The 27,245-nt window shown below is 42.2% G+C and overlaps 1 protein-coding gene across 5 annotated transcripts; it reads right to left on the bottom strand.

The window, feature by feature from the left end:
• Positions 1-752: 752 nt before the first annotated feature.
• Positions 753-25,531, bottom strand: ncoa6 (nuclear receptor coactivator 6). 5 transcript variants are annotated; one of them, XM_066670485.1, is made up of 15 exons: positions 25,418-25,531; positions 18,297-18,604; positions 17,153-17,308; positions 16,144-16,266; positions 14,921-15,043; positions 14,008-14,832; positions 12,803-12,946; positions 10,150-11,605; positions 8,831-8,943; positions 5,171-8,671; positions 4,168-4,269; positions 3,526-3,556; positions 3,073-3,114; positions 2,431-2,582; positions 754-1,385 (listed from the first exon to the last, which is right to left on the bottom strand). In XM_066670485.1, exons 2-15 carry the CDS (start codon positions 18,559-18,561, stop codon positions 1,333-1,335), a joined length of 7,086 nt encoding a protein of 2,361 aa, XP_066526582.1. In that variant the 5' UTR covers positions 18,562-18,604; positions 25,418-25,531; the 3' UTR covers positions 754-1,332. The 5 variants fall into 5 exon arrangements, with proteins under 5 accessions (XP_066526584.1, XP_066526582.1, XP_066526583.1 ...); XM_066670486.1 differs by having other exon boundaries at positions 18,297-18,601; positions 25,418-25,450; XM_066670488.1 differs by having other exon boundaries at positions 755-1,385; positions 4,222-4,269.
• Between the last annotated feature and the right edge of the window lie 1,714 nt (positions 25,532-27,245).

Genomic DNA, 27,245 nt, shown 5'->3' with positions numbered 1-27,245 from the left:
TCTGCGTGGGTTTCCTCTGGGTGACTGTCTGTGAGGAGTGCGGTGTGTTCTCCCTGTGTCTGCGTGGGTTTCCTCCGGGTGACTGTCTGTGAGGAGTGCGGTGTGTTCTCTCTGTGTCTGCGTGGGTTTCCTCCGGGTGACTGTCTGTGAGGAGTGCGGTGTGTTCTCCCTGTGTCTGCGTGGGTTTCCTCCGGGTGACTGTCTGTGAGGAGTGCAGTGTGTTCTCTCTGTGTCTGCGTGGGTTTCCTCCGGGTGACTGTCTGTGAAGAGTGCGGTGTGTTCTCCCTGTGTCTGTGTGGGTTTCCTCCGGGTGACTGTGAGGAGTGCAGTGTGTTCTCTCTGTGTCTGCGTGGGTTTCCTCCGGGTGACTGTCTGTGAGGAGTGCGGTGTGTGGTCAAAATTTAGAGTCTCATTACATCGTCTGGAAATTCTTTCTTGTTTCATAAAGCCAAATTTTCAGTGTTATTTCCTGAAACCGATCTTTCAAAACCAAAACAGTAGTTGAGAAATTATTTCTCAGAATGGGGAAACACTGTCAATGCCACACAGCTGCAGGGGCTCAGGGTCCTGGGTGAGATTCTCTTCTTGGGTCACTTTCAGTGAGGAGCGTGGTGTGTTCTCCCTGTGTCGGTGTGGGTTTCTTCCAGGTGCTCCGCTTTCCTCACACAGCCCAAACGTGTCTAAAGGTGTGTGTGTGTGTGGATTTTGGGTAGGCTCAGGACCCACCCTGATCAGGATGAAGCACTAACAGAAGATGTACATCATATCAAACATATTAAACAGAGTGCTTGTGAAATCAAGCTTTTATTTTTAAATTTCGGGTTCATAATCGGGATTTCTGTTCATGGGACGTGGGAAGAATGACAGGGAAGGGGAGAGGCTTTTTACAGAAAAATATTTAGCTGCCCATAAAAAAAAAGAATAAAACAGGGATCAATGATCACATGGAAAAAGAATTTACCGAAGCAACAGGGAGACGAAGTGCGCACTCAATTACTGATCCACGTAAAGGGACCGGAGAAGTAGAAAACTCAGTTCTGCCACAGTATTATACAATCAACATGATAACTCTAGTATCAGGCTTCAGGATTAACCCAGCATGTCATAAAAACAAGACTCTCACTCACTCACACACACACACACACACACACAGTTCTAAATAGGATATCACTTAGTAGCAGTAGAGGACAAAAACATAAATCATTTCTTTTTAAAAGCGAGTGTCTGTACAAGGTTATCGCACACACAACATGATTAACAGGATCAACAGCAGATAAAACGGTTCCAATAAGAAATGCAAAATATACAATTCACAGGTGTTAAACTTCATGATCACTTTGACTTCCTTCTCTTCGTCTGGGTGGGACTGGCTCCAGTGCTTGATTCTAAAATCACAAGGGGACAGAGGATGTTAAATAAATAAAATAAAAATGACTTAAACAGGCACATAATCACAAAATTAACATTTATTTATTTAAAGTTACATTTAAATAGCACCTTTCTAGAAACCCAAAGACGCTTTACAATCAACACAACATTCAATCCTCACACACACACACGAGAAGCAGCAGCCAAACGAACAGGAACGACCGTTGAGAGTACGCTGTGTGCGTTTGGCTGCCGCTTCTCACCAGTGTGTGTGTGTGTGTGTGTGTGTGGATTGAGTGTTCTGAGCAGTGTGGATTGTAAAGTGTCCTTGGGTTTCTAGAAAGACGCTATATAAGTGTAAAGATAGACAGATAGACAGACAGCGCAATAGATATATAGAGAGCTAGACAGATAGATATGTATATAGATAGAGAGATAGACAGATACAGATAGAGCAATAGACAGACAGACAGACAGACAGATAGAACAATAGATAGATAGAAAGACAGACAGATATGTATATAGATAGAGAGATAGATAGACAAACAGATAGAGCGATATAGATAGACATAGATCGATAGATAGATAGAGTGATATAGACAGAGCAAGAGATAGACAGAGAGCAATAGAAATATAGAGAGATGGACAGATAGATATGTATATAGATAGAGAGATACAGATAGAGCAATAGACAGACATAAATTGTCTGTGTTTATCCCCAGTTTTTGCTGAATTTTCTCCAATTCTACTCTTTCTGTGAGTCTCCCCTGATCTCTCACAGCGCCCCCTATCACTGTCTAACATCGGCCAAAACCGCGATGTCCAGATCCCTCACACCATCTGACAGACACCTGTGTTAGTCAGCACCTGACAGCGATTGGGAGGAGAAGAGGTGGTTCTACCCACACAGAGAGCAAAGACCATCGTGACTACAGCAAGAATACTGGCCTTGACTGACCGAGGCATCACCTGGGATCTCCTGGGGCCTGTTTTTTTTTTTTTTTAAAGTTATCTGACAGAATTAAAGCAGTCTACCAGGATTAAACACATGCAAATTCTCACCTGTAGCTTTCCCTGTGTTGGAGGACGCTGACCCTGGCCTCGCTGCCCTCTTTCTCTGGCCGTTGTCAGACATTTCCTCCTCAGTGTCTTTCTCCGTTCTAGAGCTCCGCCGGCTCGGGCCTTTTGCCTTTTCAGCAGAGGCCCTCGTGTCCCTGAAAAACAGACAGTTGTGGGGCAAGCGGCAATACTTGAAGTAGACAAATTAATTAAGGAGCAATTCTAGGAGCAGGGGGTTTGGGTACAGCTTTATAAACACTTGCAGGGTGTATTCCCACTCTCTCTGAGATATCACAGTCTTACATAATAAGTGCTCCTTTACAACTGTGGAACTACACTGTATTACAATACAGGCACTTGCCATGTGCTCTAATCCATTCTACTGAGGGTACAGATGTAAGCAAAGGTAGCATTAGGAGTCTTGGCCATGGATTCTGAGTGGGTGTTCCTCATTCTGCTGTGTGGAAGGCTGTGGTGCTACCCCCACGTTGCTACACCAACCTCAACTGTACTGCTCTTTGCTGTTTTTCCTCATCTACCACAGATAACGTCCGTCCTCTTTACGACCACTGTTTACTAAGCTGGTCACACTGCCCCATGCACACACTCGTGCAGGGAACCTACAAGTCTGGTATTGATACATACCTTGGGACTAAGTCGACGGGCGTCTTTCTTTTCTTTGCCCATCTGTCATAGAAGTGGAAAAACAGCGGTAAACTGTTTTGACGCTGAACAACAAGGTTTCTTTTCCTCAATCCCCCAAAAAATCTGAGTTGAGTGATTTGGTCAACGAATGATCTCAATGATCGTGACACCAAAGTTAGTGATTTCCCCATGAAATCGGCTCCAATCAAAGTGAGTAGTATATTAATTTAAGAACAAAAGAAAAAGTCTAATAATAGCATAATCAGCACTGATAATCAGGGATTATAAGAAAGGATTAAAGGTTAAAAAAATATATATTAGACATCGGACATAACACAAAGGTGAAATGTGGTGGTTATTGCAAGACACAGACACAGATAATGGACATGACGTGACAATGAAATTTAACACATCACAGATTTGAACTTGGATTAATTTAACGTCTTGTCTTACCCCTGTTCTGCCACAGAGGGAGCTGCCTCGCCTTAAAATGGTAAAAATAAATAGATTATTTCCATCACATTCCACAGAGTTAGGCACAGTTTAATTTAAACGTTTAAAGGAGACATATGAAATAATATTAAATCACTTATTAATGTGTGAGTCCACCAACCCACACACTGTGAAACAAGACCAAAAAGACCAGAAAACTTGGGACAAAACGAGCCGTACTCATTTTACTCCGCTTCTGACGTCAAGCATGAGACTTTAGAATGGCCACGCCCGCTCGTCTGAGTCTGTCCAATCACAGCGCTGGACCCGCGTTTATGTGAGTGCGCAAAGACAGCAAAACAGACACAACGAGCGCGGAGGAATAAGAGCACTGAGTAAAAACGGAGAAAAGGAGAACGGAGAACCACAATCGCAGATGCCCCCTTTAAAGGAACAGGTGCTGAAAGCGGTCGCTCGGTTTAGACATGGGGAGAACCCTGCTGTGGGGTTTGATCCTTGTGGTGTGTTGACCAAAGCATGTCACAGATGCTTCATTAAGACCCAAAATAGAATAGAATGTCTCCTTTAAAGTTACATATTAACACTTTACAAATGCAATTATACAATTCAGATATATCTCATGTAAATGTTGTGGTGTGTTACTGTGAGACTGCAGTGATGAGAGAGAAGTGCTGAGTTGTAAGGCATGCTCATTACCAGGTTGGTCACCCAAACGCTGTTCTTCCTGTGCAACTTCAGGCTGAGCTATAAAGACAGACCGATATTAACATTAACAACAGAAACGTTTTATGGTTTAATTAGCTCTGACCATCATAAAACACCAAAGACAAAAAAAGATGCAAAGAACCTTTGTAGCACTCAAGTCACAAAACAAATATAGTGACATCAAATGTTATATCTTAAAGGAACACTACATAATATTTTTACCTTAAAATTACAGCTTCAAAACTTTCCTGAAAAAAAGGGGCGGGACAAAAAAAATGAGAGGGTGGGGTTTCCTACTCTCCTCTAAAAGTTACACAGTGCCGTTTCTGCAGTGCTAAGCCTGGAGTAGCAACGACAGGGGCGCTATTATCACTATTACAGCTCAGTGGAGCACCACAGTGATTCTGAGGCTGTAACTTTAATGTAAAAATACTACCTAGTGTTTATTTTTCTTCAAAAAGCTCTAGTTGATCTGTTTTTATTAGATATCTATTTTGTACAGTTCCCCATATTTATGTTATTGCCTCTTTGTAAATCTTTATCTGTACCATTTTTTAAAATGCTTATTTTGACTATTTTTTTCATGGAAGAAGTAGTTAAAAATAGCATTTCAATGCTAGCTGTACCGTGTATGACTATGTTTGTACTCACACTTGACCTGGTGTTGTTTCCCCACCCTATTTTGTGAGCAGTGACACTTGGTCTCTCACACGTGTGTGTGTGTGTGTGTGTGTGTGTCTATGATGTCTATGAGTAGGCAAGTGTGATCCATATGTTGCTGTGTTTGTTTACATTGAGTATCGGAGAACTGACCATGCATTCCAGTTCTGCGCCTAAGTCCCGCATGAACTAGTCCACCGAACGGGATTTGGATGATCAAACATGCTTGGGCATAGTGCGAGTACACACTATAAGACAATTCCCTCCAAAAATTGAATACCTGTGAGAGTTGAACCATCTGCAGCAGGTTCTCCAGTTTGTGCAGCATCAGGTAAACTCGTCTCTGTTACAGTAGCAGGCTGCTGTTCTACAGCGGGGATTGGTGGTGTTGACACTACGGAAGCAACAGGGGGAAGGACAGAGGTTCCTTGGACAGATGTAGGGGGAGTAAATGATGATAAAGCCATGGCAGTGGACGACGGGGTAGTGATAACAGGATTGGCCATAGTTTCAACAGTAGGACTAGAGGTGGCTGCAGGATTAGGCATAGGGGTACTAGAGGAAATCATTGTAGAAGCTGGTGCATGTACAGAAGGAGACACTGCAGAGATTGATGGTAAAGGCTGTGGTGCTAGTGGTGCAGCTGAGACTAGTGTGGAAGAAGGCTGTGAGCAGGCAGGCATCTCAGTGCTGACCACACGAGGAGACACCTGAGGTGGTGCAGTGTCTATGGCTTTTCCTGTCTGGGCTATACTCTGATGATTGTCGCCACTTGGGGAGATGGAAGCCTTGCTCACGACAGGCTGGAGTGGACTGCCCCTGGCAACAGCAGTTGATGGCGAGATGGGACTTCTGCGGGCAACAGAGGTAGTGCTCGGGCTAGAACAGGCAGGTGGAGAAGCCAAAGGTTGCTGAAATGATGGGGAGGTGCGAGGAGATGAACTAGGCTGGAGAGACTGATGTCCAGCTGGACTTGATTTTGAAGCAGAAGAATCAGAGGCGCTCTCCTGCTTGGGAGTTCCAGGGCTTGGCTGCTGAGGAGGGAGCACTGTACTTACAGGGGAGGGCTGACTTGTGGGCACTTGCACTTGAATCTGTCCAATCATGGTACGACCTGGCTGACTAGTGGCTATGCTTATAGCTGGGGAATGTGTTGCTATAGAGGCAGATGCTGGAGCAGATACTGCAGTTGTAACCGAAGCAGGAGCAAGCTGAATATTTGCAGGCACTTGTATAGACCCGACCATAGTGACAGACTGAGACACCACATTTGTGCTTGTTGATACAGAGGAAGCTGGAACTTGAAATATGGGATTGATGAACACAGGTGCTGTAATAAACTGGGGAGGGCGGTTCTGAGTGGGAGCTGACTGACGTACATCTGGGGGTCTTATATTCTTACTAGGGACTGCAAGGACTGTAGAGACAATGCCTGGGGGTACTGCAGAAGCAGTGCTGGCAGCAGAACTAATGGGATTTGAAGTCACAAAGACTGTTATCTGATTTGTGTGAGTAGGCCCAGATGAGGTGGGCCTTTGCAAGACTGTTTGTGGCATACTTGCAACAGGTTTAGCGTTGGGATTTGGACTTGAAGAAGGGATGGTCTGAGAGCCGGCATTTGTAGTGGTGCCAGAAAACAAAGCTGGACTTGGGCTCATACTTGAAACAGCACAAGTCGACTGAAAGCTTACATTGCTACTTGGCAACAAATTTGGGCTTGGCAGTGAAGCAGCCTTAGGTTTTTGCTCAGGTTCACCTACTGGCAAAGGTGGTCCACTATCAGTGACCTGTGGGGTACAAGGGTTACGCTGGCTCTCTTGATCTACTGATGGTCGAGGGCTCTCTTTTTGCACAAGATCTCCACTTGCTGGAGGTGTAGTCTTGGGTGGTTTCATGGATAATGATTGTGGGTTTGAATTGTCTAATAGTTGATTCAGAGATGTTGGAGCTTCTCTGAAGTTTGGTGTAATTACAGAGCCAGTCTCTTGTTGCGGTAAGTTCTGAGGCTGTTGCATGTCCTCGGATGGTTTCTCAAGTAAGTTACTTGAGTCTAGACTTTTCATCTCATGAGATGGCATCCGTGGACTCGTCATTCTATGCGCAGACGGATCTCTTGGTGCTTGGACTGGCTGACGTTGCTCTGGTTGTGGTGCCTGCACCTGGAAATCCCTCAATGAATCAGAATTACCAGGATGAACTTGTGAAGGATTTTGACTCTGTTGGGAATCCAGACTCCCTACTGACGGCATAGGTGTAGTAGGACTTGGGAGCACAGTAGGACTGGGCATTGCAGTCTGAGAACCTGTCATTTGTTGCTGATGTAGTGGAGATTGCAAAGAATTCTTAGTGCCCTTCTGCCTTCCAGGGCTTGGAGTGGCAGTCTTCCTATTTGAGGCAGGACTAGATCGTCGACTATTACTGGGACTAGCCCGTTTATTCTGTCCCCCACCATGCTGTTTTTCTTGCTTTCCACTTGTGTTTGTCGTACTACCACCTGCCGTAAAACCCTGTGGTACATTATTACTGCCGGTAGAAGCATTATTATTATTCGTAAGGGATGTCAGGTTTGGTGGAGCCTGTCCAATAGCTTTCAGAGTTGTTGGATTTAGACCCTGCTGATCAAAACCACGATTTTGATTAAGCTGTCGGGGTGGCAGAGGGATGTTAATCTTGGGGGGGAAAAGGCCAGCAATTGAAGCATTCAGTCTCTCAGGAGAGAGATTTATCTCGGAAGGCTCAGTGCTTGGCGGACGGTTTGTTGGAGTTAGCGGATGGTGATAGGGTCTAGGACTGGCACGGTTTGGGGTTTTAGGTCGGGAACTCTGGGAAGTTGAAGGAGCATTTGGAAAGTGAAGATTATGTGAGCTGGCCATTTGTGTTACTTGTTGAGGCTGTGGCTGGGGACTTGCTCCTGGTTGCTGAGGCATTGTTGAAGGCACAGACTTCAACAAGTGCGTATTAGGACCTTGGCCGCCAACATTTTGCTGATTGCCATTCCCTCCTTGAGGTGTCATTTCCACAGATGCTCTGTCCTGCATGTTTGGAGCTCCTGATATTTCCTCTTGTGGCACTCCTGAGTTGCCCTGTCCCACATCTGGATGTGGCATCCTTCTGGCTGCATTAGCCAACTGGGGGTTTACCATAGGCTGCATCACTCTGGCTTTATCTGGTGAGGGTGGAACACCTCCATGGCCTTGCAGATTAATCATCACCGGCATATTGCCTTGTTGTGACACAGGCATTCTTTGCGCAGGATCATTAGGATTGACAAGACTTCTTTGTTGGTGGCCACCTTGTTGAAGTGGAAGTCGATTCTTTGCTTGTTCCTGTTGCATTTTAAGCATCATCATCATGTGCTGCTGCTGCTGCTGTTGTGACGGCTGTGGTTGTGGTTGTGGTTGTGGCTGCTGCTGCGCCTGCTGCTGTTGTTGTTGTAGGTGCTGGGGTGGCTGTTGCTGGAGCTGCATTTGATGTGGATGAATCTGATGTGGCCCTTGTTGTTGACCTTGTGGTGTTCCAGCCTGACTTGCGGGAATCTGCATACCCTGCATATGCATCTGTTGCTGTTGCATTTGTTGCTGCTGTTGCATTTGTTGTTGTTGTTGTTGTTGTTGCTGCTGCTGCTGTTGCTGTTGTTGATGCATTTGCTGCTGCTGTTGATGCATTTGTTGCTGCTGTAACTGTTGCTGCTGCATTTGCTGCATCTGCTGTTGTTGTTGGGCCATGAACTGAATTGGCATTTGCTGCAATACCCTTTGATCGCCTGACTGGCCAGAAAAGCCTGAAATGTTAAAGATAAAAAAAAAACAACAAAAAAAAAAAAACACACTTGAACTCTTTACATTTAATATTTATTACAGCACAATATGACTGCCATAAAGCACTAGAACAAAGCAGCAGTCAAAAGCAATTTATACGTGAACGTTTGGTAGCTACTTACCTGGCCGGTTAGCAAATTCAGGCAGTTTTGAATTGGAAGCATCCATGCTGACTCCTTGATCACTACCTAGCCCTGGTAACTCTACTTCTTCCATTCCTTGTGGATCAAGGCCACTAAGGGAAGACAGTGAAAGGTAATGACTATGAAATGTGAACACTTCAGCTGGTAAAATACCATTTTCCAAGAATATGCACCCTGAAAGAATTAGGTGTACAAATAAGTTTTAAAGCTTATTTGCTGTCAGTTCAGCGCACTCAATTTAAAATTTAGTTCATATTATTAATATTGATAAAACCAATAGATTCATGTTTGACGGTGAGGTTCCTTTTTTGTTCTTGGAAGTTTGCATCGTTCAGAACAAAGAATAGCTGGAAGGGGTTGTGCCTGGATATTACACCAGGTCCAGAATTTACCAACCAAGGGTCAACAGCATTTCCATTGACTTAGCAATGTAAGGCCTAGTGTCGGCGTCGTTGAAGCAATCATTTGTCAGTAAACAGATGACTACCACTGATTTCCTGGTTTAATTGCAGCAACTTTTTCACCATTCGCGTGATTCCACCAATTCATAATACTGCACACTTGTTGTATCCCATTCATCTCCAATATTCATGTGGGATGATTTTCCAAAGGAAAGACATTGGGTGAGTCCCATTTCACACCTTATCCCTAAACCCTCTGTTTAGGCTAGGGCTTGGTGTGTCTCAATTCTTGTTGGTAAAGGGACGAGGGGAGGGCTTAATATACCCCTTGATACAGAGATTTCAAACAAAGGGCTATAAAAGCCTTGTGAATCAGCATCGCATACAATAAAAAAAAAAAAAAAAAAAAAAACCACACCACAAGTGTCAGTATTTTCTCCTTTAAAAACAATGATAAACATTGAATTAACTTTGTTTCTTGTAGTTTTAATGTAATATATCCATTTACTTCATAACAAACAGAAAGCATCACTAGTTTGCAGATGTCTCTGAATTTCTACCTCCACCTTAAAGGTGAAGCAATTACATCATAACACCTGTGGCTATCCCAGCACTGAATGTGGAAGTGGAGGTTTAGAAAAAAAAAAGACGCAGCTTCATATCAATAACAGAAATGAGGTGGCCAATTTATTATTTCACGATTGCCATTTTCTTTTAAATTTTGTTATTTTTTGTTGAATAAAGTGACAATTGTCATTTGTATACTATACCACAGTTACTATAAAATGACAGAACAGTAGGAGAATGTGTGAATTTCACATAAGAATAATACGTCACACAAAAAAAATGCTTTAAATCATATTTGTACACCTAAAACATAATCATAATTTACTTTACCCAAGGCCTTCAACAGACTGCTGTCCTTCTCCTGCCTTAGGCTTCTTCTTACGTGGCGGTTTCTTCTTTTTCGGTTTGGCCTGGTTAGCACCAACACCACCTGCCCCTTGTTTTGCCCCTGGTCCAAACTGGCTGGCAGAAATATCACTTTGGAGAAGGTTAACTAATAATGGGCTAGTCAGAGTCACATCCTTACTGACTTGAAATCCACCTGCTTGTCCACAGGGTCCACCCATTTGCATCTGGCCAGCAAACTGAGGATTAAAAGGCATGCCATGAGCAGGAAAATGGCCGTTGCCTACTTGCATGTGTTGAGGTCCTCCCATCATGCCTTGCTGCTGCTGTTGGATTTGCATCTCTGGAAGCATCTGCTGTTGGTTTATGTCACCTGTGCTTCCACTGCCATCTCCCAGTTGATGTTGCTGTTGTTGGCCAGCCTGCTGTTGTTGTTGTTGTTGCTGCTGCTGCTGTTGTTGCTGCTGCTGTTGTTGTTGTTGTTGTTGTTGTTGTTGCTGTAACTGCTGCATCACATGTTGCTGCTGCTGCTGTTTCTGCTGAAGCTGTTGTTGCTGAAGCTGCTGTTGCACCAGATGATGCCCTGTTAGCCGCATGTGAGGGCCGTGCATGCCTAAAGCTTGGTTGGGATTACCGTTCATTGGGATCTGTTGGGACTGTTGCGCCATTTGCTGATGCTGCTGTTGTAGCTGTTGCTGCTGTAACTGTTGTTGTTGTGGCTGTTGGTGTTGCAGTTGTAATTGCTGCTGTTGTTGCTGCTGTTGCTGTAACTGCTGTTGCTGTAATTGCTGCTGCTGCTGCTGTTGTAACTGTGCCATCTGCTGCTGTTGCTGAAACGGCACCATGTTCCCTTGCAAATTAGGTGCTGGACCTCGCATCATCTGACCTTGCATGACGCCTAGCTGGGCTTTGGGCCCAAATGCCTGCTTGTTTCCTTGCATTTGATTGGCTACCATCTGTTCCATCATTGCGTTTTGCTGTTGCTGCTGCGATGACTGCTGCTGCTGCTGTTGTTGTTGTTGTTGTTGATGCTGTTGTGGTTGTTGTTGTGATTGTTGTTGCTGTTGTTGCAGCAGTAATGCCTGGTGCCCCTGTCCTCCACTAAGCTGGCCCTGGTTCTGCATCATCCCTTGCCCCTGGGGAGGCATCATTTGTTTAGGAGGGGTCATGTTTCTTTGTCCCTGGGTCATGGGCCGGGACAAGACAGTCTGACCCGCTGCCTGGCCTTGCACCAACTGTCCCTGAGAGGACGCTATAGGCTGAGACTGCAGTTGAGACTGAATGCCCATTATTTGAGTCTGCAGTCCAGCCTGAGGCTGCCCCATAGTGCTACCTGAGGTGGCAGGAGTCTGAGAGGTCATTCCACTATGATGGGCAGCTCCACCAGTTTGAAGGGAAGTCGGCTGCATGTGGTTAGGCGCTGACACTTGAGGTTGTGCACCTAAAACAAACATGAAACATGATTTAAAGAGTGGTCCCCTAAATCTAAGTTGAAGCAGAGATAGGGCAGTTATGGCCCCCAAATTATGGAATGACATGCCGTTGAATGTTCAGCTGCCCCCACATTGTTTGCAATTAAATCTCGCCTTATATTTTATTATTTTTCTTTTATTCTTTGGCTTTGGTTCTGGTTCTGTATGGGATTTACTACTATTACTGTTTCTGTCTTTGTCATGTTATTTAGACTGGGATTTTTGTGGTTTTTTTTATCTGTGTCTAACGTTTTTGCTTTGGCTATATTTTGTTGGACAGCACTTTGGCCAACACTTGTGGGTTTTAAATATGCTTTATATATAAATGGACAATGACACTGAGATCAAATTCATATTTTCGTCACGGGGGCCCATTGATTCATTGATCACACCATGGACTTTGTCCCCTCACGTAAATTTACACTACATTTAGATTCAGATTTACTCACTTTCTTACTGCCTCTGCTGGTGGACAGTTCAACACCACAGACTAATGTGAAGTGTGGCCACTGTCATGTGTAAAACTGCATAAATATCTAGAGGACTACAGTTTATAAACAACAAAAACAAAGCTTTAAAATTCATGGAATTCACAGAGCAAAAAGGTGTAGAGCTGTCGCAACAGCTGCAATATTTTAACGCTATGACATTGAACAGCGAACCGCAGGGAATCCACAGCATAAACAGGTTCAACCTTTTTTTTTTTAAATGTTTTTCTTACATTTTAGTGCATCTGTAAAGAATGTTAAATACATGGTTAAGAGTGGACATTCTTTCAAAGTAACAGCCCTGGAAAGGATCAACAGTCTAAGATCGATGCAGAAGAAAAACACAAGCAAACAAGCAGAACAGGAAAATAGGGGGAAGGAAAAAAACGGAATAAAATTAAAACACAGGTCTGTACACGTGAAAACAACAACAAAAATAAAAGCTCTGTGTGTAAAGAGAGAGAGGAAACACTTCGCAAATCACAGCTAAAAACAAACAGCTGGTAAAGACTAAAACACAGGTGAAACCGAGCGCTGAACAACATTTTCCCTGTAATGTTATTATCAATGTAGACTACCAATGATATTGTGAGGTAGATACGATGAACCTGCCTCTGGAAAACGCAGACCTCAGGCCAAGTGTGGGCACAAATGAAAACACTCAGACAAACACTCTACCTGGATGTGCCATGCTCTGAGCACTCTGGAGCTGAGGTGAGCTGCCTGTTGGTGTTCCAGCTCCACCAGCTGCAATCTGTCCTTGTGCAAAGGTCTGACTTACAGGAACATTTGGGAACCCCACTGGCATTCTTTTGGGCATCCCTTCAAATGAAACACACATTTCTGTACGTTAAAATGCAAACTAAAGCACCTTTTAATCTCTGAAAACCTTCAAAAAGCATCTTAAAACATCTCTATTTAAAACAGCATTTCTCCAAGGTCAGTTCAGTCAACTTTAATAATGTATTACTTTTAATGATTTCTCTTTTTTATTACTCTCTATATTTGATTCCATCTTTACTTTTAATCTGCATTTATGTTTTACAATGTTCTTTCTGCACTTTACCTCTCACACATTTCATATCCAGGGCTTCATCAACTTCTTGGAAGTTAAAAAATTTGCTAGCATTGACATCCCAAAGATTGATTAACAGCTTAAGCACAATTTATACTTCTGCTTTGACCCTAAAACGTAGGCAACACGTCGACGCAAAACCCTACAGCGTAGCCTGATGCGCACCTCTCCAGAAATGTAACTATGCCCCACATCTGCACAGACGCAACGACTGTGATTGGTCAGAAGTCGGACGGACATTGTTTAATTTGAAGCAAAGAAATACAGACACATGAACTCCTCTCCTCCACACAGCAGCACTTTCACAGCCAGAGATTTCCTGCGGTGGTGTAGGCTTCAGGGATGAACAAAAATTTTTAACAAATGCAAAATATGGAGGTCTCCAGGAAGAAATAACTCCACGAGAAGTGATACCAGGTGCCGGCTTTGTATTAATAACTTTCCTGGCACCTCATGTAAACCCTGCTCTGTGCCAAACAATGGCCTACTCCCTAAATAGTGCACTTTAAAGCTTTATAAAAGTAATTCTACTGCACAACTTCATTTTTTAAAAGGAGAAGTTTGCCATTAGCCCTAGTGGTGTGGCCATGTAACTGCAGAGAGACGCAGACACAAACGCAGAAGTATAAACGCTTAATCTGCCTTTAAAGGTTGGTATTACTTCGAAGAAAGTTGTTAAGGCTGCTATTCAGGGGCCGACAGAGGTAACTTTTAGTGCATGAAAGGTGCCATACAAATAAAGATTATTAGTACTATTATAAAAAGCACTCGCATACAATTTTAGTAAATAACTGCAGAAAGAGCATACCTGCCATCCCACCTTGGGGAACTTGCCCGTGCTGTGGCATACCAATAAATCCTGGCTGAACACTTCCCTGCTGGCCCAGCACGGCCCTGCCAGGAGATCCCACACCCTGCGGGAACCCCTGCGGCGTTGTGGGACGCGGACCTAGCTGTCCTTGGGCTTGACCCATCATAGGGGGTGTACCAGGTGACCCCTGCTGGAACGGTGAAGATGAAGACCCAGGAGATTTGGCAGCAAGACTGCTTTGTGATGCAGACACAGGCGGCAGGGGAGGAGGCGCCCTAGGTCCAACCACTCCTGCCACTCCCTGTGGAACTTTGGGCTGAGGGGTTGCAAACTGGTTCGGCCCCCCTGGCGGCGGCTGCTGCTGCTGCTGCAACTGCTGCTGAGCCATGGCATTGAAAGCCTGCTGGCTGCCATAAGGATAAGGAGGTGGTGGATGGTTTGGTGTTTGCACAGACGCCAGCGAAGGAGGACGCTGCCCCATTGGAGACTGTGGAGGACCCTTTCTCCAGTTTGGAGGCATGGGGCCTTGAGCAGGCGGTGGTTGGGGAACCCCAGAGGGCAACTGATTCCAGGCAGCAGGGTTGAATGGCCCTCGAGGTGTGCCCAGTTGTGTCAGCTGAGCCTGTTGCTGTTGGTGCTGCTGCTGCTGTTGCTGTTGCTGAATTTGCTGCAAGGCTGCAGGATTGAGCTGCCTGTTTGTTTGCATGCCCGGCATATGATGACCTTGTGGACCCATTGCGTTTGGTGGGCCATGGGGTGCCTGTGGATGCTGAAGTTGTTGCTGTTGTTGCAAAGCTAAAGCTGACATGGGATCCAATGCATCTGAACAACACCAGAAAAAATTTAACTAAACATTTCTGTCTGATATTGCAATAATAATGAGAGGCCTAAATGTTGTTGACAAACCTACCAGTCTGATTAGGTGGCCTTGGCATTCTTGGGTGCATCTGTACATTTCCACCTTGCACCATACCCTGTGGAGCCATGCCAGGTCCAGATGGCACCATTGGGGGGTTGTTCATTCTCATTCCGCCTAAAAGAGTGAGGAAAAAAACATTTAAAATTAGAATAATCTTTATGCAGTGACAACTTCAGCAAAAAAAACATGTTACAGAATTCAGTAACACATTCAGGAATCTACAATCAGAATGAGAACAAAATCTGACCTTTGCATTTAACCTCTTCGTGGCAGTGAACACATTCACACTAGTAACTGGGGCAATGAACACACATCGGGAGCAGCTTTCCTCAACTGCGCCCGTGGAGCAGCGTGGGGCTTAGGTGCCTTGCTCAAGGACACTACAGCCGTGAGTGTTTTTATGTTGATCATGGGGATCAAACCAGCAACCTTCCGGTACTAAGCGCACTCCTCTAAACATTAGGCCACGGCTGCCCCCGTCCACACTGAAAAGCTCAGTTTTGTCCGTAAACGAACGTTAAAAATGAATCTTCAAAAACCTCTACTTTGGAGTTTTTAAAAAATTGTTTAAAATGCCTTTTATGTGTTTAATACTTGTTCTTAAATGTTATTTTACTGTTTCTTTTCATTCTGTAAACACTTTGAGTTGCCCGTGTGTATGAAAAGTGCTCTATAAATAAACTTGCCTTGCCTTTTGGAAAAACCTCCATTTACAATGACCCAACGTTTTTATTTGGTCAAAACACAGACAAAAACATCTGCTTTTAAAAATATCTAGATACGTTTGGACGGGGGTCGAAGCGGTCGTCGTGGACTTTACCTGGACTTTATCCTGGTAGTGGCCTATTAAAGTCAAAAACTCAGTGCCTTTGAGAAAGGCATGGAAAATGTGCTGCGCCGTGCCTAAAGCATGCGGTTCATTTCGCACTGTGAGCTGCATGTGTGAAAGACCACCTCAGAACATCTCCGGAGTTTCTCTAAAAACCCTCCTCTAGAAGTTCCTGTGTGAAAGCAGCATGATTGTGTGAAGACCTGGGACCGCTGCCCAGTCCACTGTGTGTACCCGTGTTTCGCCCAGTGATTCTGGGTAGGTTCTCGACCCTGAACCGAGTAAGTGGTTACTGACTAAAAAAAGAACGAGTGAATGTGTAAAGAATGTATGTGTGTCCTATCACAAAGCTGTATTTATACGTTTGTGATTCGTGCAAAAGTACCAGGGCCTTGTGGCATGGGAAAACCAACGTCCATTCTCATCTGTCCTGGTGCTGCAATGGGGCCATTCACTCGAACTTCCTGACCTCTGCTCGGCCCAACCGCAACATTAATGGGTCCTTCACCTAGGAAAACATAGTGTAAGCATTAGAGCAGGACGTAAAGTGTACAACACGACGACTCCACATCGTGTGAAAATTTAATGAAGAATGGACTGATAGAAAGGCTCCAAAATTACTCCAACTTTACTTTCGAAAGTTAAGAAGCTTTTTCCCCCTCTCCTGTAAAACTACTACTTTTGGGAGATACAAGCTTTTAATGTCCAACCTATAGGTTTTATATCAGAACTGTACGTCCTACAGAATTAGGATCACTTTATCGGCCACTGAGCTGCACACAGTGGAATTTGTTCTCTGCATTTAACCCAATCCGTGCAGTGAAACACACACACACACACTAGTGAACACTAGAGGGCAGACATGCCCAGAGCGGTGGGCAACACTAGCCACAGCGCATGGGGAGCGTTTAAAGTTTATTTAAAGTTTGGGTTTAAAGTGTGTTTAAAAAGCCAGTGTCCAATGACAACATTTTTCTAGAAAGCTACATTAAGTCATAACAGACATCACAATTAAAAACTATCATAGATTCACCGGTGACTGTGGACAGTAAATAAAAAATGCTATATTCAACACGGGCACCTGGTTATTTTTTACTGAACAAAATAACAATTGTCATATTGATTCTACACAACAGTAGAATGTTTTAATTTTTTATTACAATTACACAAAAATGCACTAGAAAAATATTTGTTCACCTAATATTTAGACTGGTGTAGTTCACAGGCTGATGGTTGTCAAATAAAAAAATGCTACATTATTGCTGCAGACTCTGGTTCCTCTTACATCATTTGAACCCTCCCTACTCTCATTCTGTTTGTGAGGATCATCACTGAATCCTAAACTCTACACAAACTGTGAAATCAGTGCAGTGCTGGAAGTCACCACAGCACACCTTCTATCTGCACCGAGAGGATGCCCAGGTCCCGGAGCTGCTGCTGGTTGTTTTGAGCGAGGAGCCGGAGCCGTTCCGCTGCCTCCCGCGGGATGTTGAATGTGACTCTCACGCTGTTCCACGGCTCCACGCGCTGAGGTGCGAGTCTCTCAGGACCTTTTTCCAAACAGAAATAGCGACAGGAATGAAGTAAAAAGAATCAGTGACACAGGGTCCATAAACATGAGGAGTGGTATAAACCAGGGGCGTAAATCAAACTCTGAGACACCACTGCACAGGTGACGACACATGGGAATTGATAATACAATGTACTATTTATTTGCGTATTTTATTGTTTGTATCACAGTTAATTCAGTTTATTTGCCAACCTTTAACAAACTGTAAAAACATTAAGTATAACACGTCCACACGGGCAGGGGACACACTTTTCCAGCATGTTAAAGTCAGCAAGAAAAGAGCAATCGTGTATTAAACTTTAGAGAAGTGTGTTTTCTATAAAACAATGGTTCCCAACATTTTTTGCTGTGCTGTTTTGGTACATATTTATATCTTTTGCTTCCAAACTCCATAGGAATTTGTTTTAAACGTTGCAGGTCGTAGAAAACTGCAATTACTAATTGAACAAAACAAATATAAAGTGGGGCAGCACGGTGGCACAGCAGGCAGTGTCGCAGTCACACAGCTCCAGGGTGTGTGTCACCCTGTGAAGGACTGGCGCCCCCTCCAGGGTGTGTTTGGGTAGGCCCTGAACTGGTTAAGGATTCCAGATAATGAAACACACACAAACACTTTGGGAACCACTGCTGTAGACGGTTTTTAAAGAAACACTACCTTTCATATTTTCGCTCCTGGGCCACCACTACATTTGAGTATCATTCATTTCTACTGCACTGTCCTGAAATCAAGAGGGAGGGGCGTGAGGGCATGTGGCTTCCTACACACCTCCAAAAGTTACATAGTGCAGTTTCTGCAGTGCCGAGCCCCAAGTCGTAATAACAGAGGCGCTATTCTCCCTATTACAGCTCAGTGGAGCACCACAATGATTTTGAAGCTGTAATTGTAATGTAAAAATACTATCTAGTGGTCCATTAAACCATTAACAGACACTTTATTTCTGGCCTTAAACCACTCAAAGTGCCCTCACCAAGTGAAAGCATCGGGGGCATCCCGTTCAAGATGTTGTCGAGCTTCTCCTGGAAGTCAGCGTCGTCCAGGTTACCCTTGAAAGCTACGAAGATGGTGGCGTTTTCCTCTCCCTGTGGATTTGGGGACTGAGCTGGGCTGCTATTGCCATGATTACTGCAGGCGTCATCTGCGTCCTCCAACCCGGAGTCGTGCTCGGCGGATAAAGAGTCCTCAGGAGATCGTGAACACCTGGAGAGCTCAGACAAGTTCGGCTGCTGTGCCATGGCTCTTACGAGAAGAGCTGTGTGGTCTCTCGCAGCTCTGCTGCTGTTGGAACAAGAGGCAAAAAGGATTTCAGAAAAATATTTAGGGTGTGTACTGCTTTAATATTTAGTCTGCCAATAATACAACAAGGTTTGTAAAGACTTAAACAAATAAAATGTAGTTAATATAGATTACAAGTTACATTTTTGTAAAGCATAGAGGATCACTATGTACGAGTTTCTGTAGTAAAACAGTCATATACTTTCAACAATGGCTGAAATATTAATGAACAATCTGAATAATAGTTTATAATCAAAATCTCTGTTCAATTTCAATGCCAGCGAGAGCAGACATTTAAAATCTAACAGGTTTTAATCATAGCAGAGTTACACCAATAAGAGGCACACAGACACGGCGCCGTGTGTCCGTCACAATAATGACATTATCGTTAACAAGTCAGTTTTTCTGACCTCAGTATCGCCCTTTGGGTTTACATAAGAATGAACGTCACCGGTTTTTAAGACGCTCACTGTCTCTGTTCTAGAGCCGTTATGTGAGTTTGATTAATTTTATTTCTGCTTCATCTATTTAGGATATTTAGAGCTGGACGATACGGCCAAAATTTATATCACGATATATTTCTTAATTTCAGCCGATACGATATAATTCTGATATTGATATGAACAATAAAAAAAGCCACAGGAAAAACTGCCAAGAACTGAAAGCAAGACGACATCATCATTAAACAATATCCTCCAGTCTCTGAATATTCTGAGTAAATAAGTTTATTTGCTCTTTAAATGGTTGTAATTGCATTTTCACTCTCTTGTATCATCATGATATCGGTGGCATCAAATTACTTTAAAATGACAATATCGTTTTTTGCAATCATTTCTGGGACAATATATTGATCAAAAAACACGGCCATTCTGACAGGACTAGTACTGTGTACCTGATTAAAAACAACAACAGACGGGTGCCTTACATTTAGCTTTTCAAAATTAAGACCAGATCTACTTGGCTGTAAACAGAGGCCTGGACCGTGATCTCTGTAAAATCATTTCAAGTTAAATCACAATCGAAATATTGTAAAAAAAATTCACAATTCGATTATTGACAACTGATATTTTTTTCCTGAAAACGTTCAGCCCTGGTTCTGTTTCCCTGTTTCACGGTGACCGTTCTGGCACAGAATTTGCACATGCGAAGTCGCTTTTGGTTTTTGTGACTAGGTGTGCTGCCACTGTGGTCCAGTTTATGAAACGAAGACTGGCACTCAAGCCGTCTTTAAATATTTTTAAACAAATTTATTTAACATTCATTACACACACACACACACACACATGTAAAACAAGAAGACCATGCTAAAAGGGAAAACTGTATACATCACAGTGTTGATGGTTGCCTGCTATCCCTTGTGGTTGACTGGTCAAAAGCGTGGTATTACCATATTGTGGTTAATGAACAACCCTAATGGTATCACTGTACATTAGTCTCTTTGTCAAATGTGTACCTTGTTATACATTAATGCGTAATAAACATATAGCTATAAATAAAAACAATCCTTAAACTGTCCTGAGAAAGGTGGTTGGATATAAAACTGACCCATAAAGACATTGTGCATACACACATTCAGCATAATCCCTAAGGAAAAAAACTTCTCTGGAGTGTGGCACCTCTGAGGTGAACTAGAGTGGTGTTTGTGATGCAGGAGTAACCATCCAACTTCAGCACCTAGTCTTACAAATGCCATCTAATCCTCACAACAGTGTTCAATCATGCAGTGTAAAGGATTCCCAGAAGAGAAGCTACATTATAAAAAAAGGAACAAACTCTGGGGGTTGGTTATGATTGTATGATCTAACTGATCAGTTGAGAAAGTTTTCAAAACCAATTAAGAAAATTACGAGCATTGATTATATGCAAATGAGCCTTCCTACCGTTATAAAAACCTGAATTTCTGTCAATTAGAAAACAAACTTCCACAGAAAACGTTCTAACGTAATTTGACACAACGATGATCGCTAATTTAGTGCCAGAACATCAACATATGAGGTGTTTAAGGTAGGCTTGTGCGATATTAATTTAATTGTCTACACAATCTTACACTGATCTGAGAGATGCTGCAGTGTATTAAATTAGGAATTGTGAACATGGTCAATGAGGCAAGACATAGATATTCCTCTCAAACCTCGTCCACATGCGCCTAGAGATTTCAGAAAACAGGTTTCACTTACACCACTTTCAAGAAAGAAAATATCAAAAAACATATCCCCAAGATGTGGTTGGTGGTGTGCGGTGGTAACACCATTGGCTCCCATGTGAGAGACCTAGATTCGATCCCCGGTCTGGGCAACCAGTCTGAGCTGCACCAATAAGAGTCCTTGGGCAAAGCTTCTAACACTTCATTGGCCTACATGTAATGCTACTGGCTAACCAGTGACTTTGTAATTCGCTCTGTAAGAGCGTCCGCCAAAATGTAAATGTAAGAGCACTGTCAAAAATCGTTCCTTATGAAATAATACAAGTTCTGTTCTAGGAGCTGTTTTCATTTATAGGCAATACAGTTGCACCTGCGTGGCAGGGTGCGTGAGGCTCGGTCCCAGAAGACGTTTCAAAGCAGCTGTCGGTCCAAAATCAGTGACCAATAAAGATCCAAGTTGACCGTTTCTTCTAAGACCTTCTCACTTGCGAAAAATGTTCGAAAAGTAGCTAAAAACTTCACCAGAAAATAAAAACAATGAGAGCAAAGACTGGCAAAATGCAATGGAAAATAAGTATAAAATGACTGCAAAGGTAAGTATATTTTAAATGTATATTTTTTGTATTTTTTTCTGTTTCAGCTCTTCATTCTAAGATTTTTGCTTTTGTAAAAATATTGACACAAAGTTCACTTCATACTTGTCCCTTGTGTATTCAGATTTATCCTGACTTTCTGGATCTTTAAAGGATATTATGTACCGTAGATGATCAAATCCACAACTGTTATTCTTTGATTGGTGCATTATTTACCTTTGCAGAGTGGTGGACTCCTCCCTCCTACTTCTGAAAGACTCCGCCCCTCTCAGAATCACATGTTCTTTTTAAGACCAATAATGTCACCGACCTGTTGCCAATGAATCAATTTTTTTTTGTATCATTACACACCTTCACCAGTCATCTGTGGCCACGTGCCAATTAATTTTTTGGAACGTGTTGCTTGTGTCAAATTAAAAATGGACACATACTTTTTATATTTCAAATTTCTTAGCTTCAACGTTTGAATGATTGGGTTTAAGATATTCGCACACAACTGCATTCTGTTTATATTTACAATCTGCACCACACCTCAGCTTTCATGGAAGTGTGGTTTGTGCATATATCACACCATCAGAGAAATATCAATATCACACAAGTCTAGAGTAAACAAGTCACACCCTTTCCAACTGTCCATTCAAGTCACATTCAAGCCAAGCTTCTCTAAAAATAAAAATTAGAGAAGCAAACTCATATTTGGGATGCTCGCTCTGTTTGTAATGTGGCTGCTCAGCAACGGATAAAAAAACAACATTGGCTTATGATTTTCGTGCAGTTTTACTTTTCCACCTGCCGCAGAGAAAAGATTCATTACATTTAAAGGCAGCCTTACATTTAGATCTGGCTTTTAATCAGTTGTTCTTTACAGATTTTATCATTAATACAGAACGCAAAAATGTGTAAATCATTAAAACTCTATATTTAGTGTGAATCCCATTTCCCTCCTCAGCCCTACCCCTCCATTTTGCCTTTCTGTAGGACATCTCAATTCCTGTTGGGAAAGAGGCATAGGGTTGAGGAGGAGGGCTATATACCATTTTAAATACAGATTTTTCAGGGACAGCTCAAGCAACCAATAAAAGCCACAAAAGTCAGTATTTCCTTTGCTGTAATCACCAGTGTATTACATTAGTTTAATGTGTGCCTTTACATAACAACAAGCTGAAATCATTGCTAACACTTTGCAAATGTCTCTGGATATCCAGTGCCACCTTAAATGGTGAATCAACTGCATTCTAGCACCTGTTGCTACAGCAACATTTAAAGTTTTGAACAAAAAGATGCCCAATAAGCAGCAGAATTCAGCTTCACATCACTGAGTGTGAGGAGTGGGTGATAACATATGTTAGGGGAACACTTTTGAAGGCATGACACACAAAATTTCAATACGTTGACGTCCAGAAGCTCTGATATCACTGCAGACTGGCAGCAGAGCACTGCTGACTATGAATGATTTCGTAGGGGAAAGTGTTAAACGCCACAACTGCTTCCAAGGCACAAGATAAAACTTGAAAGTAAGGAGTAGGGGCAAAATTAAGAAATGGAATTCACACTTAATACACAAAGCAAATGTTGAAACTGAGAAATGTGACTGATATTTGAAAAAATTTTGTATTAGACACCAACAAAAGTTGAGAAAGGGGAAACAACAGACAGGGAGTTAGGCTTTAAAAAAAAAACACCTGGAGGAACAGGTCAAAACAAATCAAGTTCAACAGCAACAGGTCAGTAACACGACTGTGTAAAAAAGTGTAAAAAGAGCCCATTTAGACTGATTTTTGTAGAAGATGGGAAGTCTACACAGGCCAATAGTGCAACCGTTCAAGAATAAAGTTCCTCAGTGTAAAACAGCAAAGAACCTGATTATAATCTACCACACATGTAGTTATACGATATCTAGGTACGCAAGCGACAAGACCCAAAAACAATACTGGATAACTGAATTTCAGACAATGCATTAAAACAGACACTGTTCTGTTGTAGAAATCACAGCATAGGCTCAGAAACATTCCCAAAAACCAGTGACAGCTCCTTGCTGCATCAACAAATTTGGTGAAAAATGTTCAAACTCTACCATGCAAAGAAAAACCATAGCCAAACTAAATCTAGATGTGCTTTCTCTGAGGCTGAGTTCATTTAAAGGGGACACATTCTACCCCTTTTCCTTAAGCGAACAGAGATTTGGGTCTTAATGAGATTTCACGTTTAACCACATCTTTGCGCTCTCACATAAACGCGGGTCCAGCGCCGTGATTGGACAGACTCAGACAAGGAGGCGGGGCAATGCTGAAGTCTCTTCACTTGATGTCAGAAGGGGAGCAGAATCAGAACATCTCGTTTTATTCTGTGTTTTCTGACTTAAGCAGCACACGGAAAACTGACCAAGTGGTCTTGTTTCACAGTGTGTGGGTTGGTGGACTCCACATTAATGAGGCATTAAAAAAAGAAAAAACCCTTTCAATCAATTTCTGAGGATGCTTCTCTCTCTGCATTGTCTAAATCTTCCAAAATGCAGCTTGTTTGCCATGAACAAACATTGAATAGCATGAGCTAAGATGAGGATATTGCTCTATTCCTGCTTCATAGGTGAGTAATATTGACTTATTTTTGCTGTAGATGGAACTGACAAAATTCAGGTGAGCGCTAGCTGCACGAAAGTAATCACAGACCTAAAGTGCTACAAAACTAAACAACTCGAGTTACAAATGAGGTTCTGTGGTAATTCAAACAGCAAATAAAAACATAGACAAGTTAAGCTTCAGTCACTTAAAAACAACAGTTGTTTTTCCTTCAAAAATACCATTCCACCTTAAAAAGAAGTGGAGCTTCTAAACGTAAAAAAAATAAATAAATAAATCAGAAGACAGCCCCTTTAAGGTGTCCTTTGGGTTGATAAATCGATACACAGGGGTACATTTGTGCACATGGTATGGGTGATTTACACATCTGGGCAGGCACCATTAATACTGAAAGACATACACAGGCCGTGGATCAACACATGCTGCCATCCAGATGACTCCTTTTTAGAAAAGACCTTGCTTCTTTTTTAGGAACACAATGCCAAACCACATTCTACATGTTTTGTCCAAATATCTGCTTCATTATGAAATGAAAATCACAAAAAAAAAGACCCTGAGCTGTTGAGCAGCTGATATCTTAAATCAATCAAGAACAATACAATACTTCACGTTCTCAATTGCAGCAAATTGTCTCCTCTGTTCCTAACCCTTTACAGAGTGTTGTTAAAAGAAAGGGTGATGAACACAGTGGTCAACACCAATGTCCCCTACTTTTTGAAGTATATGGCTTGCATCAAATTCAAAACGGACATTTTAACATAATGTTAAAACCTCGTCAGATCAACATCTGATCTGATGTCTTTCTTTTATTTTCAATTACATTTAGGGTTTAAAAATTTGCACATCTTTGCACTGTATAACTTTATAGCCTGCACTTTATATTGAGCATGTTCACCTGGACTTGTATCAGGTCAGGTTTCTCTTCAGAGACTACAGAACCCTTGCGTGTCCATTTGAAAGCATGTGGACATAAATATTTGGACATATACTGTAACATCTCTCAGGGGTGATGACAGCTTAACTGGTCACTTTATATCAAAGAACAACGCAGTTTGGGAGCTCTTTTGCGATAAATTAATAAAATACAGCTTTAAATTCATTAGGAAAGTGGTCAAACCTTGATTTAAGCTTTTTATTTCTATTAAGACACAACAGACAACCAGCTTAGCAGGGATTTGGCAGTTTCAAAAAGGAATATACCTGCCCAAGCAGCTTTCTCAACTCATATTTACATTTTTCGAGGCAGAAAAATCTAATTATCTTAAAACCAGCATTAGCTACAGTGATTAATCAGATATTAAACATGTTAATAACAGTCAAATTAACCCCAGCTAAGCTAGTGCTATACAAAATAGCCTCCAATGCTAAGAGCTCGGTCATTGAAGCGGATAACAGTGTTAGCTTAGCCACATTAGCCAACCGAATTGTTTCTGCACACATTTAACTAATCTCTGCGTTAAATCCGCGGCTCGGAAATCGACTGCACCCAAAGGGTACCCACCTACAAAGTCGTTTACCGTCTTCAGTCCATCGGTAACAGGCTCTAAATTAATCCGTGCTGGGTTTTTTTGTTCAGCTAGCGCCAACTGCGCCGAGAGAACCGAGGGATTCTCCTCAAACCGAGAGAGCAGCGCATATTCACCAACATGGAGTACGCAGCGACCTGCGGCAACAGCGTAAGCAGCGTAGCTACTATGTTCGCCCCAAATGGCTCCTTACGCCCTATGCCCTATGAAGTTCCCTACATAGTGTCACGAAATAACACTAATATTCTGCACTCGCTCTCCATGTAATCTGCTCCACATATTGGTTAAGCCTTCTGGTTCAGCCGTTAGAGATTGTAGTCCATATGTTGCTCTGCATACTTTTGTTAGCCCCTTTTAACCCTGCAGGTATCTTTGGGTAGGGGGTCATTCTCTCATGTGTTTGTGTATTTTGTGTTTTCATTCCCGTAATTTGGGTGTAGACTGAGTTTTCTAACTCACCTAAACAGTGCACTGTTTGAGTCACAGCCACTTTGTGTAGCGTATCTTACGTAAACTGCGGCTTAACGTGAGTAAGAATAATATTTCAGCGCCGTATATGAAAATCTGATTGGCTGATGGACCTTTCAGGGGTTTATCTCAAATGGTTAAATGTACCCTTAGTCTTTGTAGGTCTTGAAATGGCTTCTGCACATATTGCTCATAGAAAAACCATTGTGTTTCATTTAAGTGCTCCTCGGAAGATTTTACTCATAAAATGGGATTAATACCGCCCCGTCCCACCCCCACAAGTAAAACTACCAGAAATAGTACACTAAGATTTTTACACTTAGTGCATCACGTTTATTTCAATTCCCTTTTGCACAGCTACAACTTAAAAAATATATTTGGAAGATTAATTAAACACCAAGTTGATGAATGGAACAAATTTTAGCTGTTACCGCTGTTTTAAGGTAAACAAGTCTGTGCACGGGTGTGGTAGCAGGTACAGAGTAGAACAGTAAAAACACTTTTATCTTGCTCAGCTTCTTTAACCTAAACTATTTTTTTTTTATTTGTGTTATAGAATTACAACAAAAACAAAGTATTCTAATTTTTCCAGTAACCAGTATAGTTCAGTTCGTGTTCTTCGGCATCATCCCAGCTAACAGGGAATGTTTCCACAACTTTGGCTAAATTTATGAGAACTTCTGTTTGGGGACTTTTATTCTAAAATCTAAAGAATTCTGAAAACAGCTAAATTTTTAAGGGTTTAATCAGTAACATTAATATGTTAAATAGTAATAATCACACTAAGCTGAAAAGGTTTAACAGTATGACACAATTAATTGACGAAAGTTTTAGACTCACATACTTTTGATGTGATGGCTAATTTTCCAAATTAATCTAACAAAAAATCAGTGCAAGTGTATGCTCTATTACACTATTTTAAAAATGTTAAAAAAAACACTGCATTTTTACCAATTCATATTAAAACTGTGCAGCGTTATATTAAAGAGTGTTTAATCCTACCACTTTAAAAGATGCTAATACACATTCAGTATGCAGAGAACTATGAATATGCAACTAATACCTGCCTCTGTTTCTCACTGCTTCCTGAAAGCCCTGCCCCAAAAGGATTTGCTGCTTAGGATAATGACATAAGAAAGCCTGGCTTTTTTTGAGATCGTCTTAAATACGCTCCTGCATGGTGCTAACCTCATATTTCACTCATGATACACTATTTGGAGTACACCCCGCACATGCTAACAATGCTAACACCTTCAGTTTCACTGTGGACACTGCAGAACAATATACTGTTCTTAATATTTAGAAATGTATATTGGAACAAGAGTCACTTGTAAA

Source organism: Hoplias malabaricus, chromosome 5, assembly GCF_029633855.1.
Source record: "Hoplias malabaricus isolate fHopMal1 chromosome 5, fHopMal1.hap1, whole genome shotgun sequence".
NCBI classification, from domain to species: domain Eukaryota; kingdom Metazoa; phylum Chordata; class Actinopteri; order Characiformes; family Erythrinidae; genus Hoplias; species Hoplias malabaricus.
This window is presented reverse-complemented; position numbering and strand designations above follow the sequence as displayed.